The sequence below is a fragment of the Lampetra fluviatilis genome, unplaced genomic scaffold, assembly GCF_964198595.1.
Source record: "Lampetra fluviatilis unplaced genomic scaffold, kcLamFluv1.1 SCAFFOLD_1399, whole genome shotgun sequence".
Lineage (NCBI taxonomy): Eukaryota > Metazoa > Chordata > Hyperoartia > Petromyzontiformes > Petromyzontidae > Lampetra > Lampetra fluviatilis.
In genome coordinates this window covers 1-17858 of record NW_027620617.1, presented here as the reverse complement: position 1 = coordinate 17858, position 17858 = coordinate 1, and the positions used below count along the sequence as shown (strand labels likewise).

Sequence of the window (17858 nt, the reverse complement as noted above, 5' to 3'; positions counted from 1 at the left end):
CCCCCGTGTCTCCTCCCCCCCCCGTGTCACCCCCCCTCCCCCCCCCCTGTGTCTCCTCCCCCCCCCCCCCGTGTCTCCTCCCCTCCCCCCCCCTGTGTCACCCCCCCCTCCCCCCCCCCTGTGTCTCCTCCCCCCCCCCCCGTGTCTCCTCCCCCCCCCCCCCTGTGTCACCCCCCCTCCCCCCCCAGGTCTCCAACGGGCTCCTCCCCCCCCTCTCTCTCTCCATGGAGGAGCCACCCCCCGTGGCCCCCCAGGGTGGTGGGGCGGAGGGGGGGGGCCTTGGGGGTCACCGCCCCTCCCCCCTACGGCCCCCCCCACTGCCCCCCCCCAGTGGCGGTGGGGGCGGCGTGAAGACCCCCCCAGCGGGCGGGCTGGCCGAGGGAGTGGGTGACTGTGGTGGTGGTGACGTTGGTGGTGGTGACGGTAGTGTTGGTGGTGGTGACGGTAGTGTTGGTGGTGGTGACGGTAGTGTTGGTGGTGGTGACGGTAGTGTTGGTGGTGGTGACGGTAGTGTTGGTGGTGGTGACGGTGGTGTTGGTGGTGGTGACGGTGGTGTTGGTGGTGGTGTTGGTGGTGGTGACGGTGACGGTGGTGACGGTGACGGTGGTGGCGGTGACGGTGGTGGTGACGGTGGTGGTGACGACGGTGGTGACGGTGGTGACGGTGGTGGTGGTGGTGACGGTGTTGGTGGTGGTGGTGGTGACAGTGACGGTGGTGGTGACGGTGTTGGTGGTGGTGACGGTGTTGGTGGTGGTGACGGTGTTGGTGGTGGTGACGGTGTTGGTGGTGGTGACGGTGTTGGTGGTGGTGACGGTGTTGGTGGTGGTGACGGTGTTGGTGGTGGTGACGGTGTTGGTGGTGGTGACGGTGTTGGTGACGGTGACGGTGTTGGTGACGGTGACGGTGTTGGTGACGGTGTTGGTGGTGGTGACGGTGTTGGTGGTGGTGACGGTGTTGGTGGTGGTGACGGTGTTGGTGGTGGTGACGGTGTTGGTGGTGGTGACGGTGTTGGTGGTGGTGACGGTGTTGGTGGTGGTGACGGTGTTGGTGGTGACTGTGGTGGTGTTGATGTTGACGTTGACGGTGGTGGTGGTGACGGTGGTGACGTTGACGTTGTTGGTGACGGTAGTGGTGATGACGATGGTGTTGTTGGTGACGGTATTGGTGGTGGTGACGGTGGTGATGGTGGTGACGACGGTGACGACGGTAACTGTGTTGGTGGTGCTGACGTTGTTGGTGACGGTGTTGCTGATGGTGGTGACGGTGTTGGTGGCGGTGTCAATGGTGTGAGCATCGGTGTGGATGGCGGTGACAATGTTGGTGGCGGTGTCAGTGGTGACGGTGGCGACGATGACGGTGGTGGTGGTGGTGGTGATGGTGGTCAGGAGGAGGATGAGGTGGTGGTGGTTCCTCCTCCTCCTCCCTTGGCCTCCTCCTCCTCCGGGAAATCCTCGACTTCCCCGGCTCCTCCGAGCAGCAGGCGTCTCAACTTCCGCTACTCGAAGGTGCCACGCGCGTTCACCCGCTCGCTCGTTCATTCACTCACTCGTTCATTCACTCGTTTGTTCGCTCACTCGTTCGCACGCTCGCCCGTTCGCTCGTTCGTTCACTCACTCGCTCGTTCACACGCTCGCTCACTCACTCGTTCATTCACTCGTTTGTTCGCTCACTCGTTCACTCACTCGCCCGTTCACACGCTCGCTCGCTCGTTCGCTCGCTCGCTCGTTCACTCGTTCGCTCGTTCACTCATGCTTTCACTCGTTCATTCATTCACTCGCTCGTTCACTCGCTCGCTCGTTCGCTCACTCGCTCGCTCGTTCACTCACTAGCTCGTTAATTCGCTCGCTAAATCATTTGGAGTTAATTCACTCGCTCGTTCATTCAGAGCTCGCTCGCTCGCTCATTGGAGCGCTCGCCTTTACTCACTCGCTCACATGCTGACTCATTCGCTGGCTTATCGTGTGTGTGCGTGTGTGTGCACGTGTGTGCGTGTGTGTGTGTGTGTGCGCGTGTGTGCGTGTGTGTGTGTGCGTGCGTGCGTGTGTGCGCGTGCGTTCATCAGGAGCGACTGATGCAGATCAAAGAGCTGAGTCCTGCAGCTCAACTGCGCCCCAAGTGTCTCCGTGACAAGTTTGACTGGTGAGTGGGTGAGCTGGTGGCTGGGTGAGCTGGTGGCTGGCTGGGTGGGTGAGCTGGGTGGGTGAGCTGGTGAGTGGGTGAGTGGGTGAGTGGGTGAGCTGGTGGCTGGGTGAGCTGGTGGCTGGCTGGGTGGGTGAGCTGGGTGGGTGAGCTGGTGAGTGGGTGAGTGGGTGAGTAGGTGAGTGGGTGAGCTGGTGAGCTGGTGAGTGGGTGGGTGAGCTGGTGAGCTGGTGAGTGGGTGAGCTGGTGAGCTGGTGAGCTGGTGAGCTGGTGAGTGGGTGAGTGGGTGAGCTGGTGAGCTGGTGAGTGGGCGGGTGAGTGGGTGAGTGGGTGAGCTGGTGAGCTGGTGAGTGGGTGAGCTGGTGAGTGGGTGAGTGGGTGAGCTGGTAGCGGGTGAGCTGGTAGCTGGGTGGGTGAGCGGGTGAGCTGGTGAGTGGCTGGGTGAGCTGGTGAGTGAGTTGGTAGCTGGTGACTTGGTGGGTAAGCTGGTGGACGAGTTTGTGGACCTCTGCTTATACTCTTGTGCGTGCGTCCGTGCGTAGCGATGGGGTGTGGGACCCCGAGCGCTGGCACGCATCCCTCTACCCCGACGGGGAGCCAGCCCCTCCCCCCCCCCGCCCCCTCCGTTGCGGGGCCCGGGGCAGGCGCCGTGCTGGTGGGAGGCGCTCCCGAAGTGTTGGTGGGGGGCACGGCCACGTTGGGGGGGAGCGGTGGCGGGAAGAGGGAGCGCTCTCTGGACGGGGAGAGGGCGCTGGCGAAACGGCGATCTTCTGGTAAGGCTCCAACCCCCGACAACGACCCACCGGGAACCCCGCCCACCCACACGGCCATCGTGAACCCCACCCACCAACACGGCCGCCGTGAACCCCACCCACCCACACGGCCACCGTGACCCCCACCCACCCACACGGCCACCGTGACCCCCACCCACCCACCCACACGGCCACCGTGACCCCCACCCACCCACACGGCCACCGTGAACCCCACCCACCCACACGGCCATCGTGAACCCCACCCACCCACACGGCCACCGTGAACCCCACCCACCCACACGGCCACCGTGAACCCCACCCACCCACACGGCCATCGTGAACCCCACCCACCCACACGGCCATCGTGAACCCCACCCACCCACACGGCCATCGTGAACCCCACCCACCCACACGGCCACCGTGAACCCCACCCACCCACACGGCCATCGTGAACCCCACCCACCCACACGGCCATCGTGAACCCCACTCTCCCACACGGCCATCGTGAACCCCACCCACCCACACGGCCACCGTGAACCCCACCCACCCACACGGCCACCGTGAACCCCACCCACCCACCCACACGGCCATCGTGAACCCCACCCACCCACACGGCCGTCGTGAACCCCACCCACCCACACGTCCACTGTGAACCCCACCCACCCACCCACACGGCCATCGTGAACCCCACCCACCCACACGGCCACCGTGAACCCCACCCACCCACACGTCACCTCTTGCTGTCCCTCCCTCTGGGACCTCTGTCTTTGTGCGAGTGAATGGGTGAGGGTGAGTTCATGATTGGGTGAATCGTGTCTCTGTGTCTCTCTGTGTGTCTCTCTCTTTGTGTGTCTCTGTCTCTCTCTCTGTGTGTCTCTCTTTCTGTCTGTCTCTGTCTCTCTCTCTCTCTCTGTGTGTCTCTCTTTCTGTCTGTCTCTCTGTGTGTCTCTCTTTCTGTCTGTCTCTCTCTCTGTGTGTCTCTCTGTCTCTCTGTGTGTGTCTCTCTCTGTGTGTCTCTGTCTCTCTCTCTCTGTGTCTCTCTCTCTGTCTCTCTCTGTCTGTCTCTCTGTGTCTGTCTCTCTCTTTGTGTGTGTTTCTCTCTGTGTGTCTCTGTCTCTCTCTCGGTGTCTCTCTCTCTCTCTGTGTCTCTCTCTCTGTGTGTCTCCAGATCCCCGTGAAAGAATCCGAGAGGAGGATGACATCGAGGTTGTGCTGAGTCCGCAGAGACGGAGCTTTGGCAGCGGCTGCCAGGTTGCTCACCCACACGCCCGCTCACCCACTCACCCACACGCCCGCTCACCAATTCGCCACGCACACGCTCGCTCACCCACACGCCCGCTCACCCGCACGCCCACTCGCCTGCTTACCCACTCACCCACTCACCCACACGCGCACGTCGCCCGCTCGCTCCGCTCACCCACACGCCCGCTCACCAATTCGCCACGCACACGCTCGCTCACCCACACGCCGGCTCACCCGCACGCCCACTCGCCTGCTTACCCACTCACCCACTCGCCCACACGCGCACTCGCCCGCTCGCCCGCTCACCCACACGCCCGCTCACCAATTCGCCACGCACACGCTCGCTCACCCACACGCCGGCTCACCCGCACGCCCACTCGCCTGCTTACCCACTCACCCACTCACCCACACGCGCACTCACCCGCTCGCCCGCTCACCCACACGCCCGCTCACCAATTCGCCACGCACACGCTCGCTCACCCACACGCCGGCTCACCCGCACGCCCACTCGCCTGCTTACCCACTCACCCACTCGCCCACACGCGCACTCACCCGCTCACCCACTCGCCCCGCTCACCCACTCACCCGCCCGCTCTCGCCCCCTCACTCATCACCACCACCACCACCACATTGATCTCCATCCAGCAGTGCGTAGGCCACGGTGATGGTGATTGCACAGAGCCTGAGACAGGAGGACGTGGATGATAGAACAGAGCACGCTGCGCTCGAGCCCGTTGTAGAGACGCACAGAGAGGCATCGTCACCACCGCCACTTATCTAGATCCAGCAGCGGACGGACCCTGTCTGAAGGGGGGGTGCGCGTGGGGTGTGTGTGTGCGCGTGCGTGCGTGCGCACGTGTGTGTGCGTGTGTGCGCGTGTGTGTGTGTGGGGAGCGGTAGTGTAGTGGTTAGCGCGCTGCGCGATGCACCCGGGTACCTGGTGCGGTGCGTAAACATCGCCAGCACTGGGGAGACAAAGGCGGCCGGGCGTGGTGCTGGCCACCCACCCCCTCCGTTCGTGTGCCGTTCCGGCCTTCATAGGTGCTCGCTAACAGCACTTGCCCCTACAGTCTGTTAAGGCTATATGGGGGATCTTTATCTTTGTGTGTGTGTGTGGGGAGCGGTAGTGTAGCGGTTAGCGCCACGCTGCGCTATGCACCAGGTGACCCGGGTTCGTTTCCCCGCTCGCGGGCCAACACCTGTGACGATTCTCTGAACCGGTCCTGGGCCTCCCCTAGGCCGACTCGGCCTCAAATGAGTACCTGGCAGAGGTGTGGACTCGAGTCATGCGACTTGGACTCGAGTCAGACTCGAGTCATGATTTTGATGACTTCAGACTCGACTTGGACTTGCCTCATCTTTGACTCGACTTGACTCGGGACTCGAGAGCAAAGACTTGAGACTTACTTGTGACTTGCATAACAATGACTTTGTCCCACCTCTGGTACCTGGTGTAGCGGTGTGTAGTAAACATCGCTAGCACTGGGGAGACAAAGGCGGCCGGGCGTGGTGCTGGCCACCCACCCCCCTCGTGTGCCGTTGCGGCCTTGATAGGTGCTCGCTAACAGCCAGAGGTCGCAAACGGGTTTTGATTCCTTACCCGTACCCGGCCGCACCAGGGTCGCAAACAGGTACCCATACCCTACCCGTACCCAGGCGGGTACGGGTAGGGTACCTGATTGCGACCTCTGGGATGAAGCCACGTTGCAGGCGCGGGTGGGTTGATTCTAGGAACTTGAATTGTGAGAAGAGACAAGACGTTGGGAAATGAGTGACAAACGGTGACTCACCAGTGACTCACGGCCTACCCGTACCCGGCCGCACCAGGGTCGCAAACGGGTACCCGTACCCGGCTGTGTACGGGTATCATACGGGTATCGGGCAGAGGTGTGGACTCGAGTCATGTGACTTGGACTCGAGTCAGACTCGAGTCATGAATTTGATGACTTGCGACTCGACTTGGACTTGCATAACAATGACTTTGTCCCACCTATGAGATGTGGACTCGAGTCATGTGACTTGGACTCGAGTCAGACTCGAGTCATGAATTTGATGACTTGCGACTCGACTTGGACTTGCATAACAATGACTTTGTCCCACCTCTGGTATCGGGTACCCGGTTGCGACCTCTGCTAACAGCTCTTGCCCCTACAGTCTATTAAGGCTACACGGGTGATCTTTGTCTGTGCGTGCGTGTGTCCTCTCCACAGGTGAATCCCGTGTCTCCCCTCTGCGGACCGGCAGTCTCCGGTCGGCCAGCCGGCGGCAATCCCCTTGAAGCCGGAGAACACCTTGGTGCCGGGGAGAGAGTCCTCCTGGGTGGGAGGGGAGGTGGTGGTGGCGGTGGTGGCGGTGGTGGTGGTGGTGGAGGTGGTGGTGGAGGAGGGGGGCTCTCCACCGTCGATCGTCGCCCCGTTGGGAGTGGCCGGGTCCTGATCAAAGCTCTGGAGAGGGATGGGAGGGACGTCCTCCTGATGAGGGATGGGAGGGATGGGAGGGATGTCCTCCTGAGAGATGGGAGGGACCTCGGGAGGGATGGGAGAGATGGAAGGGACCTGCTCAGAGATGGGAGGGACCTCGGGAGGGATGGGAGGGATGGAAGGGACCTGCTGAGAGATGGGAGGGATGGGAGAGACCTCGGGAGGGATGGGAGAGATGGGAGGGACCTCCTGAGAGATGGGAGGGATGGAAGGGATGGGAGAGATGGGAGGGATGGCAGGGAGCTCCTGAGAGATGGGAGGGACCTCGGGAGGGATGGGAGGGATGGGAGAGATGGGAGGGATGGCAGGGAGCTCCTGAGAGATGGGAGGGATGGGAGAGACGTCCTCCTGAGAGATGGGAGGGATGGGAGGGACCCCCTGAGAGATGGGAGGGATGGGAGGGATGGAAGGGACCTCGGGAGGGATGGGAGAGACCTCCTCCTGAGAGATGGGAGGGATCTGCGGGATATCCGGGACCTGAGAGACCGCAACAAGGACAAGAGATTCCGGGTGAGTGGAACGGTGGGTGAGGTGTGGGTGAGTGGGTGAGTGAGGGGTGAGTGGAACGGTGGGTGGGTGAGGGGTGAGTGGAACGGTGGGTGGGTGAGGGGTGAGTGGAACGGTGGGTGGGTGAGGGGTGAGTGGAACGGTGGGTGGGTGAGTGGAACGGTGGGTGAGGTGTGGGTGAGTGAGTGGAACGGTGGGTGGGTGAGGGGTGAGTGGAACGGTGGGTGAGGTGTGGGTGAGTGAGTGGAACGGTGGGTGGGTGAGTGGAACGGTGGGTGGGTGAGTGGAACGGTGGGTGGGTGAGGGGTGAGTGGAACGGTGGGTGGGTGAGGGGTGAGTGGAACGGTGAGTGAGGGGTGAGTGGAACGGTGGGTGGATGAGGGGTGAGTGGAACGGTGGGTGGATGAGGGGTGAGTGGAACGGTGGGTGGATGAGGGGTGAGTGACACGGTGGGTGAGGTGTAAGTGAACGGTGGGTGCGTGAGGTGTGGGTGAGGTAAGGTGTGGGTGAGGTGTGCTCACTCGCCCACACACCCTCACCCGCACGCACTCGCCCACACACACACACACTCTCACGCACACTCTCACCCGCTCGCACTCGCTCACTCACTCGCCCACACACTCACTCACCCACACACGCACTCACCCACTCGCCCACACACTCTCACCCGCTCGCACTCGCTCACTCACTCGCCCACACACGCACTCGCTCACACACGCACTCGCTCACTCACTCGCCCACACACGCACTCGCCCACACATGCACTAGCTCACTCACTCACTCACCCACACGCGCACTCACCCACTCGCCCACACACTCTCACCCGCACGCACTCGCTCACTCACTCGCCCACACACGCGCACTCGCCCACACACTCTCACACACACTCACCCGCTCACTCACTCGCCCACACACGCACACTCGCCCACACGCTCACTCGCCCACACACTCTCACACACTCACCCGCTCACACTCGCCCACACACGCACACCCACCCACACGCTCACTCGCCCACACACTCTCACACACTCTCACCCGCTCACTCACTCGCCCACACACGCACACCCACCCACACGCTCACTCGCCCACACACTCTCACACACTCTCGCCCACACACGCACACCCACCCACACGCTCACTCGCCCACACACTCTCACACACTCTCGCCCACACACGCACACCCACCCACACGCTCACTCGCCCACACACTCTCACACACTCTCACTCGCTCACTCACTCGCCCACACACGCACACCCACCCACACGCTCACTCGCCCACACACTCTCACACACTCTCACCCGCTCACACTCGCCCTCGCACACGCAGAGGGACGCCCCTGGGGAGCTGCTGCCACCCCGTCGCTACACGGACCAGCAGCACCACCACCAGCAGCAGCAGCAGCAGAGGCAGCGTCGCCGTGACCACCACCACCACCACGACGATGAACCTGAGTGGTTCTCCGCTGGTCCCACCAGCCAGTCGGACACCATCGAGCTCACCGGCTTGCCGGACGACCGGCGCAGAGCACCGCAGCAGCAGCAGCAGCAGCGAGCGGGTAAGGGGGTAGAGTAGTAGCAGAGGCGGTCGTAAGATGCACGGCCACTGTGAACCCCACCCACCCACACGGCCACTGTGAACCCCACCCACCCACACGGCCATCGTGAACCCCACCCACCCACACGGCCACTGTGAACCCCACCCACCCACCCACACGGCCACTGTGAACCCCACCCACCCACCCACACGGCCATCGTGAACCCCACCCACCCACACGGCCACTGTGAACCCCACCCACCCACACGGCCACTGTGAACCCCACCCACCCACCCACCCACACGGCCATCGTGAACCCCACCCACCCACACGGCCACTGTGAACCCCACTCACCCACCCACACGGACACTGTGAACCCCACCCGCCCACCCACACGGCCACCCACCCACACGGCCACCCACCCACCCACACGGCTTTCGTGAACCCCACCCACCCACCGTGAACTCCACCCACCCACCCACACGGCCACTGTGAACCCCACCCACCCACCCACACGGCCACCGTGAACCCCACCCACCCACACGACCACCGTGAACCCCACCCACCCACACGGCCACTGTGAACCCCACCCACCCACCCACACGGCCACCGTGAACCCCACCCACCCACACGACCACCGTGAACCCCACCCACCCACACGGCCACCGTGAACCCCACCCACCCACACGACCACCGTGAACCCCACCCACCCACCCACACGGCCACCGTGAACCCCACCCACCCACACGACCACCGTGAACTCCACCCACCCACACATCCATCGTGAACTCCACCCACCCACACATCCATCGTGAACTCCACCCACCCACACATCCATCGTGAACTCCACCCACCCACACGGCTTTCGTGAACTCCACCCACCCACAGGGCCACCGTGAACCCCACCCACCCACACGGCCACTGTGAACCCCACCCACCCACACGGCCACTGTGAACCCCACCCACCCACACGGCCACTGTGAACCCTACTAACCCACCCACACATCCATCGTGAACTCCACCCACCCACCCACACGGCCATCGTGAACTCCACACACCCACACGGCCATCGTGAACCCGACCCACCTCCCCATGCGGCCATGGTGAACCCCACCCACCCACCCACACGGCTACCGTGAACCCCACCCACACGGCCACTGTGAACCCCACCCACCCACACGGCCATTGTGAACTCCACCCACCCACCCACACGTCCACCGTGAACACCACCCACCCACCCACACGGCCATCGTGAACCCCACCCACTCACCCACCCACCCACACGGGCACTGTGAACCCCACCCACACACCCACGGACACTCTCCCCACCCCCCTCCTTCTCACTCAGCTTCCTCAGAGGTGGACGGAGGAGGAGGAGGTTCAATTCCGCGTCCACGTGGGAGCGAGGGAGGTCCTGGGCCTGCCAAGCCACCACCACCACCACAGCAGAATCAGCAGCAGCAGCAGCAGAATCAGCAGCAGCAGCAGCAGGATCAGCAGCAGCAGCAGCAGGATCAGCAGCAGCAGCAGCAGCTGCAGCAGAGTCAGAATCGGCAGCAGGAATCTCAGTCGTTTCCCTTCGACTTCAATGAATTCTTCAACCTCGATCGCAATATTCCGGAGCTCACAGCGGTGAGTGGTGGTGGTGGTCGTGGTGGTTGTGGTCGTGGTTGTGGTGGTTGTGGTGGTGGTGGTGGTCGTGGTGGTGGTCGTGGTGGTGGTGGTGGTTGCAGTTGTGGATGCTTGATCGTGGAGGACGTGGTGGTTGTGTTGGTGTATATCATGGAGGGCTTGATGATGGTTGTGGCAACAACTGCCTGTGTAGATTGTTGTGGTGGTGGTGGTGGTGGTTGTTGTGGTGTATATCATAGAGTGCTTGATGGTTGTGGCTGCAACCGCCTGTGTGTGTAGATTGTTGTGGTGGTGTATATTATGGAGGGCTTAATGATGGTTGTGGCTGCAACAACCGCCTTTGTGTAGATTGTTGTTGTGGTGGTGTACATCATGGAGCACTTGATGGTTGGTGGTGGTGGTGGTGGTGGTGGTTTTTGTGGTGGCGATAATGGTTGTTGCTGTGGTTGTTGTGGTTGTTGTAGATTGTCGAGGACATGATGGGCGACCGTGCCGGAGCATCATCCAGCCGCTTCAGTCGCTGGTTTTCCAACCCCCCCCAACAGCAGCAGCAGCAGCAGGGGGCAGCAGATGGAGAAGGTGCGTGTCCTGACTTCTGGGCCACCTGTATAACAACAATACGCCCTGTGTGTGTGTGTCCTAACTTCTGGGCCACCCTGTATAATAACAGGTCCCTGCGGGGTGGGCTGGTAGGAACGAATAACCACAAAGAATATAAACATAATGTATTATGACACTTGTTTAGCCAGGAAAGCCTCACTGAGTGTAAAGGTTTTTGTAGGGTCCTGCCAAGTGTTTGCAGTAGGGGGCGATGTTGCTATACCTAATCGGACGATACGAAGGGAGAGTTTGAGGCCTAGTTCTAGGCTTTAGGCCTAGCTGTAGGCTTTAGGCCGCTGTGAGTTAATTTTTAATTTAAATGTTTTAATTAAAAGCTATCTCGGGGAATTATAAGGGAATGTTACACGTGTTTAGCCAGGAAAGCCCCACTGAGTCTAAAGATTGTTGTAGGGTCCTGCCAAGTGTTTGCAGTAGGGGGCGATGTTGCTATACCTAATCGGACATCGGACGGACGGACGGACGGACGATATAATCTATTGTAGGCTGGTTCACTTCGTTCCTACCAGTATCAATACGCCCTGTGTGTGTGTGTGTGTCCTAACTTCTGGAACTTTCCTGTTTAACAACGACAGCCCCAGTGGTCTGTTAAGGCTGTACGGTTGGGGCTGTGACCGGCTTATCTCTGCTTGGCGTTAACCTGGTGTCGTTGTGCAATCGCTGTCCTCAACTCCAGTGGGTGGCGGTGGACTTTCCGTCCGAACGGGCGACTTGAACTCTTGCGGCGGAGGTGGAGGAGTGGGAGGGGTGGACGGTGGTCGCAAGGTGGACGTGGTGGACCTGCTGAAGAGGGCCAAGATCGACTCGCGCATGCTGGGTCAGTTGGCGAGCAACAGGGAGCGACTTCGGGAAAACGGTGAGTTCCCGGAGGGTGGAGGGGAGGGTGACTCTCGCGCTCGCTCGCTCGGCCATCCGTGTGCGGTCGCTTGCCGCCCTCTGCGAGCTTACGGACGACACGTTCGTTCGCTTACCCACTCGCTCAACCGTTGAGCCGCTCGCTCAACCGTTCGGTCACTCGCCCACTCGCTCAAACCGTTCAGCCGCTCAACCGTTTGGTCACTCGCCCGCTCAACCATCCATCGGCTCACACGACGCACAGACACACACGTTCGCCCATTCAGTCATTCATTCGCTCGCCCACTCGCTCAACCGTTCAGCCGCTCGATCAACCGTTCTGCCGCTCGCCCGCTCACTCAACCGTTCGGCCACTCGCCCGCTCAACCATCCATCGGCTCGCACGACGCACAGACGCACACGCTCGCCCGCTCGGTCATTCGTTCGCTCACCCACTCGCTCAACCTTTCAGCCGCTCGCCCCGCTCTCTCGACCATTCATCGGCTCGCTGGCTCGCCCGCTCACACAACCATTCGCCCGCTCGCTCAACCATTCACCCGCTCGCTCAACCATTCACCCGCTCGCTCAACCATTTGTCCGTTAGCTTGACCCATCTGCTCGCCCAACCCTCCTCTGCCTCTCAGCCCACTCGCCCACCCTCTCTCCCTCTCAGCCTACTCACTCACCCTCTCTCGGCTCACTCATCCGCCCTCTCAGCCCACTCGCCCACCCAACCACTCGCCCACCCTCTCCACCCACTTGCCCACCCTCTCAGCCCACTCACCCACCCTCTCTCCCTCCCCACTCACCCACTCTCTCTCCCTCCCCACTCACCCACTCTCTCTCCCTCCCCACTCGCCCACTCACCCACTCGCACTCTCTCCTCCTTCCTCCCCACTCACCCACTCTCTCTCCCCTCTCCCTCCCCACTCACCCACTCACCCTCTCTCTCTCTCCTCCCTCTCCCACTCACCCACCCTCTCTCCCTCCCTCCCCACTCACCCTCCCTCTCTCACTACCCATTCACTCACTCCCCCTCCCTCTCTCCCGCCCACCCACCCACTCTCTCTCCTCTCTTCCCTCCCCACTCACTCACCCACTCACCCTCTCTCTCTCTTCTCTCCCTCCCCACCCACTCACCCTCCCCCTCTCCCTACCCACTCACCTCACTCACCCTCTCTCCCTCCCCTCCCCACCCACTCACCCTCCCCCTCTCCCTACCCACTCACTCACTCGCTCACCCTCTCTCTCCCCGCCCTCCCTCTCTCCTCCCCCTCCCCACCCACTCACTTCCGCTCCCTCCCCACTCACTCCCCCTACCCACCCACTCACGTCCCCCTCTCTCTCTCCCTACCCACTCACCCACTCTCTCTGCTCTCACCCTACCCACTCACTCTCGCTCACCCCTCTCTCCCACTCACCCACCCTCTCTCCCTCCCTCCCCACGCACCCTCCCTCTCTCACTACCCACCCACTCACCCTCCCTCTCTCACTACCCATTCACTCACTCCCCCTCCCTCTCTCCCCACCCACCCACCCTCTCTCCCTCCCTCCCCACTCACCCACTCTCTCTCCTCTCTGCCTCCCCACTCACCGTCTCTCTCTCCTCTCTCCCTCCCCACCCACTCACCCTCTCCCTACCCACTCACTCGCTCACCCTCTCTCTCCCCGCCCTCCCTCTCTCCCTCCCCCTCCCCACCCCACCCACTCACTTCCGCTCCCTCCCCACTCACTCCCCCTACCCACCCACTCACTCCCCCTCTCTCTCTCTCTCCCTACCCACTCACCCACTCTCTCTGCTCTCACCCTACCCACTCACCTCGCTCACCCTCTCTCCCACTCACCCACCCTCTCTCCCTCCCTCCCCACTCACCCTCCCTCTCTCACTACCCACCCACTCACCCTCCCTCTCTCACTACCCATTCACTCACTCCCCCTCCCTCTCTCCCCACCCACCCACCCTCTCTCCCTCCCTCCCCACTCACCCACTCTCTCTCCTCTCTGCCTCCCCACTCACCCTCCCTCTCTCACTACCCATTCACTCACTCCCCCTCCCTCTCTCCCCACCCACCCACCCTCTCTCCCTCCCTCCCCACTCACCCACTCTCTCTCCTCTCTGCCTCCCCACTCACACCTCCCTCTCTCACTACCCATTCACTCACTCCCCCTCCCTCTCTCCCCACCCACCCACCCACCCTCTCTCCCTCCCTCCCCACTCACCCACTCTCTCTCCTCTCTGCCTCCCCACTCACCGTCTCTCTCTCTTCTCTCCCTCCCCACCCACTCACCCTCTCCCTACCCACTCACACCGCTCACCCTCTCTCCCCACCCTCCCTCTCTCCTCTCCCTCAGCCCACTCGGGCCGTGTCATGAGCGTGGAAGACCTGGAGGCGTCTCTACATCCCAGCCACCCGACGTCAACAACCGCGGCACCACCTCCGCCACCACCTCCGCCACCACCTCCGCCACCACCACCATCCACCACGGCCCCCATCATGGCCTCGGAGCTGGAGCGCTCGCTAGGAGCCGGCGGGTCCGGGCGGTGGTGTGGGGGGAGGGAGGCGATGCGGGGTCGGGGGGGGTACTCGGGGCCTGGAAAGTGCATGAAGGCCGGGGAACGTCTCGCACCCACGGGCGGCCGACGGGGGACGGAGGCGACGGCAGTTCGACTCCAGCCCGTGGTGGTGGACTGTGGTGGAGGTGGCGGTGGTGGTGGTGGTGGAGCGGACATGGCGGCGTTGACCGCCTGGTGAAGTGCATGAAGGCCGGGGAACGCTCCCCACGCTGCCGTCACGACACAGGCCGGTGGGTTCACGGTTGGCCGTGTGGGTGGGTGGGGTTCACGGTGGCCGTGTGGGTGGGTGGGTGGGGGTCACGGTGGCCGTGTGGGTGGGTGGGTGGGGTTCACGGTGGCCGTGTGGGGTGGGTGGGTGGGGTTCACGGTGGCCGTGTGAGTGGGTGGGTGGGTGGGGTTCACGGTGGCCGTGTGGGTGGGTGGGTGGGTGGGGTTCACGGGTGGCCGTGTGGGTGGGGTTCACGTGGCTGTGTCAGCACTGGTCACCTGAGGTGAGCAGTGATGGTTGTATTACCATGTTCATGACTGTCTCTCTCCATGTCTGCTTGTGTGTCTGTGTCGTCACTCGTCGTGTGGTGGTGTGTGCCTCCGGTCTCCGTGTGTCTCTCTCCGTGTGTCTCTCTCCGTGTGTCTCTCTCCGTGTGTCTGCGTCTCCTCCCTAGGCTGAGAATTCCTCCGATCTCGCCATGAAGAATCTACTGCAGGTGTGTGAGCACGGTTCTTACCAAACCTTCACGCACCACCACCCCTCGACCCGCAAGCATTTCCTACTTGTTAGACCACGTTTAACGGGGTGTAGCAGCAGCAGTAGCAGTGCATGGTCGGTGATTGGTGATTCAATTTGAACGTTTCGAGTGCAACACAAGCAATCGTCATCGGGTATAAAAGAAATGGCAACAAAAATCTAACCAGAAAACTATAGACGGACATATAAGCAGACGGACATCTTCTTGGTTCTTTCGGTAAAGGCATCACGTAGAAGGGAAGTAATAAAATAATAAAAGTAAAACCATAATAAAATAATTCTCACGACGTTTCGGCCACAACGCAAGCAGCCGTCATCAGGTGAAGAACAGGTCTGTCGGGGAGACAGACTCTGTCTTCTCTTGTTGTGGCCGAAACGTCGTGAGAATTATTTTATGATGTTTAATTTTTATTATTTTATTATTTCCCTTCTACGTGACGACTTTACCGAAAGAACCAAGAAGATGAATCCCTGCTGCAGTCACGAAAGCTTTAAATAGAATTATTTTATGATGTTTTATTTTTATTATTTTATTATTTCCCTTCTACGTGACGACTTTACCGAAAGAACCAAGAAGATGAATCCCTGCTGCAGTCACGAAAGCTTTGAATAGAATTATTTTATTATGTTTTATTTTTATTATTTTATTACTTCCCTTCTACGTGACTTTACCGAAAGAACCAAGAAGATGAATCCACTGCAGTCACGAAAGCTTTGAATAGAATTATTTTATTATGTTTTATTTTTATTATTTTATTACTTCCCTTCTACGTGACGACTTTACCGAAAGAACCAAGAAGATGAATCCCTGCTGCAGTCACGAAAGCTTTAAATCGAAATCAGACAGACATCATGAAGATACACGAGAGAGAGAGAACACGTATCGGCACAAAGAGAGAGGTCGTCTCTGTGACGAGGCCTTAAATATAGAGAGGGGGCGGAGAGACGGAGGGGGCAGAGAAAAAATTTGCATGTCAATGAGTGGACAACGACATGGTACGGGTACGCAAGCTTTAAAATTAGGAGAAAGACGCACTAAAATTAAATAACCTATTAAATATCGAAATGTAATGTAATGCAACACACAGAGTCGGTCAACACACAATTAACAGGGTCGGGATCGAACCCACGACCTCCTGCGTACCAGGCGAGGTAGTCAACATCTCACCACGGGGAGAGAGAGAGAGGCACAGACTCCATCACAGTCACACGACCTCTCACCACCCCCTCTCACCCCCCCCTCTCACCCCCCCCCTCTCACCCCCCCCTCCCCTCTCACCCCCCCCACCCCCACCCTCACCCCCCCTCTCACCCGCCCCCTTACCCCTCTCACCGCCCCCCCCCCTCACCCCCCCTCTCACCTCCCTCACCCCCCCCTCACCCCCCCTCTCACCTCCCCTCACCCCCCCCACCCCCCCTCACATCCCCCTCACCCCCCTCACCCCTCTCACCCCCCCCATCACCACCCCTCACACCCCCCCTCTCACCCCCCCTCTCACCCCCCCTCTCACCCCCCTCCCCTCACCCCCTCTCACCCCCTCCCTCACCCCCCTCTCACACCCCTCACCCCCCTCACCCTCTCACCCCCCCCTCACCACCCCTCACACCCCCCCTCTCACCCCCCCCTCTCACCCCCCTCTCACCCCCTCCCTCACCCCCTCTCACCCCCCTCCCTCTCACCCCCCCACCCCCCTCACCCTCTCACCCCCCCCCTTACCCTCTCACCCCCCCCTCACCCCCCCTCTCACCCCCCTCACACCCCCCTCACCCCCTCACCCCTCTCACCCCCCCCTCACCACCCTCACACCCCCCCCTCACACCCCCCCTCTCACCCCCCCTCTCACCCCCCTCCCCTCACCCCCCTCTCACCCCCCTCCCCTCTCACCCCCCCCACCCCCCCTCACACCCCTCTCACCCCCCCCCTTACCCCTCTCACCGCCACCCCCCCTCACTCCCCCTCTCACCCCCCCTCACACCCCCCCTCACCCCCTCACCCCTCTCACCCCCCCCTCACCACCCCCTCACACCCCCCCTCTCACCCCCCCCTCTCACCCCCCCTCTCACCCCCTCCCTCACCCCCCCTCTCACCCCCTCCCTCACCCCCTCTCACCCCCCTCCCCTCTCACCCCCCCCACCCCCCTCCTCACACCCCTCACCCCCCCCTTACCCCTCTCACCGCCACCACCCCCTCACCCCCCCTCTCACCCCCCCTCACACCCCCCCTCACCCCCCTCACCCCTCTCACCCCCCCTCACCACCCCTCACACCACCCCTCACACCCCCCCTCTCACCCCCTCCCCTCTCACTTTCCCCCCTCTCACACCCCCCCTCTCACACCCCCCTCTCACACCCCCCTCTCACCCCCACCACACCCCCCTCACTGCCCCCCCCCTCACACCCCTCTCACCCCTCTCACCCTCTCACCCCCCCCACCCCTCTCACACCCCCTCACCACCCCTCACATCCCCCCTCTCACCCCCCCTCTCACCCCCCCTCTCACCCCCCCTCTCACCCCCCTCTCACCCCCCCCTCTCACCCCCCCTCTCACCCCCCCTCTCACCCCCCTCTCACCCCCCCTCTCACCCCCCCTCTCACCCCCCCCTCTCAACCCCCCCTCTCACCCCCCCTCACTCCCCCCCCCCTCTCAACCCCCCCCTCACTCCCCCCCCTCTCACCCCCCCCTCTCACCCCCCCTCTCTCCCCCCTCTCTCCCCCCTCTCACTCCACCCCCCCTCACTCCCCCCCTCTCACCCCCCCCTCTCACCCCCCCCTCTCACCCCCCTCTCACCCCCCTCTCACC

At 62.1% G+C, this 17858-nt stretch overlaps 1 protein-coding gene and 1 long non-coding RNA gene across 2 annotated transcripts; both read left to right on the top strand.

Annotated features, from left to right (window-relative positions):
• Window positions 1-192: 192 nt before the first annotated feature.
• Window positions 193-6654, top strand: LOC144954158 (uncharacterized). The gene is made up of 5 exons (XR_013641068.1): window positions 193-1505; window positions 2063-2139; window positions 2682-2912; window positions 4060-4142; window positions 6344-6654. It is a non-coding gene; the product is annotated as an uncharacterized LOC144954158 (long non-coding RNA).
• Window positions 6655-6668: 14 nt separating this feature from the next.
• On the top strand, window positions 6669-14345 carry EIF4ENIF1 (eukaryotic translation initiation factor 4E nuclear import factor 1). The gene is made up of 8 exons (XM_078884723.1): window positions 6669-6690; window positions 6906-7123; window positions 8448-8676; window positions 10003-10286; window positions 10751-10865; window positions 11581-11760; window positions 14091-14271; window positions 14339-14345. Exons 1-8 carry the CDS (start codon window positions 6669-6671, stop codon window positions 14343-14345), a joined length of 1236 nt encoding a protein of 411 aa, XP_078740849.1.
• The last annotated feature ends 3513 nt before the right edge of the window (window positions 14346-17858 follow it).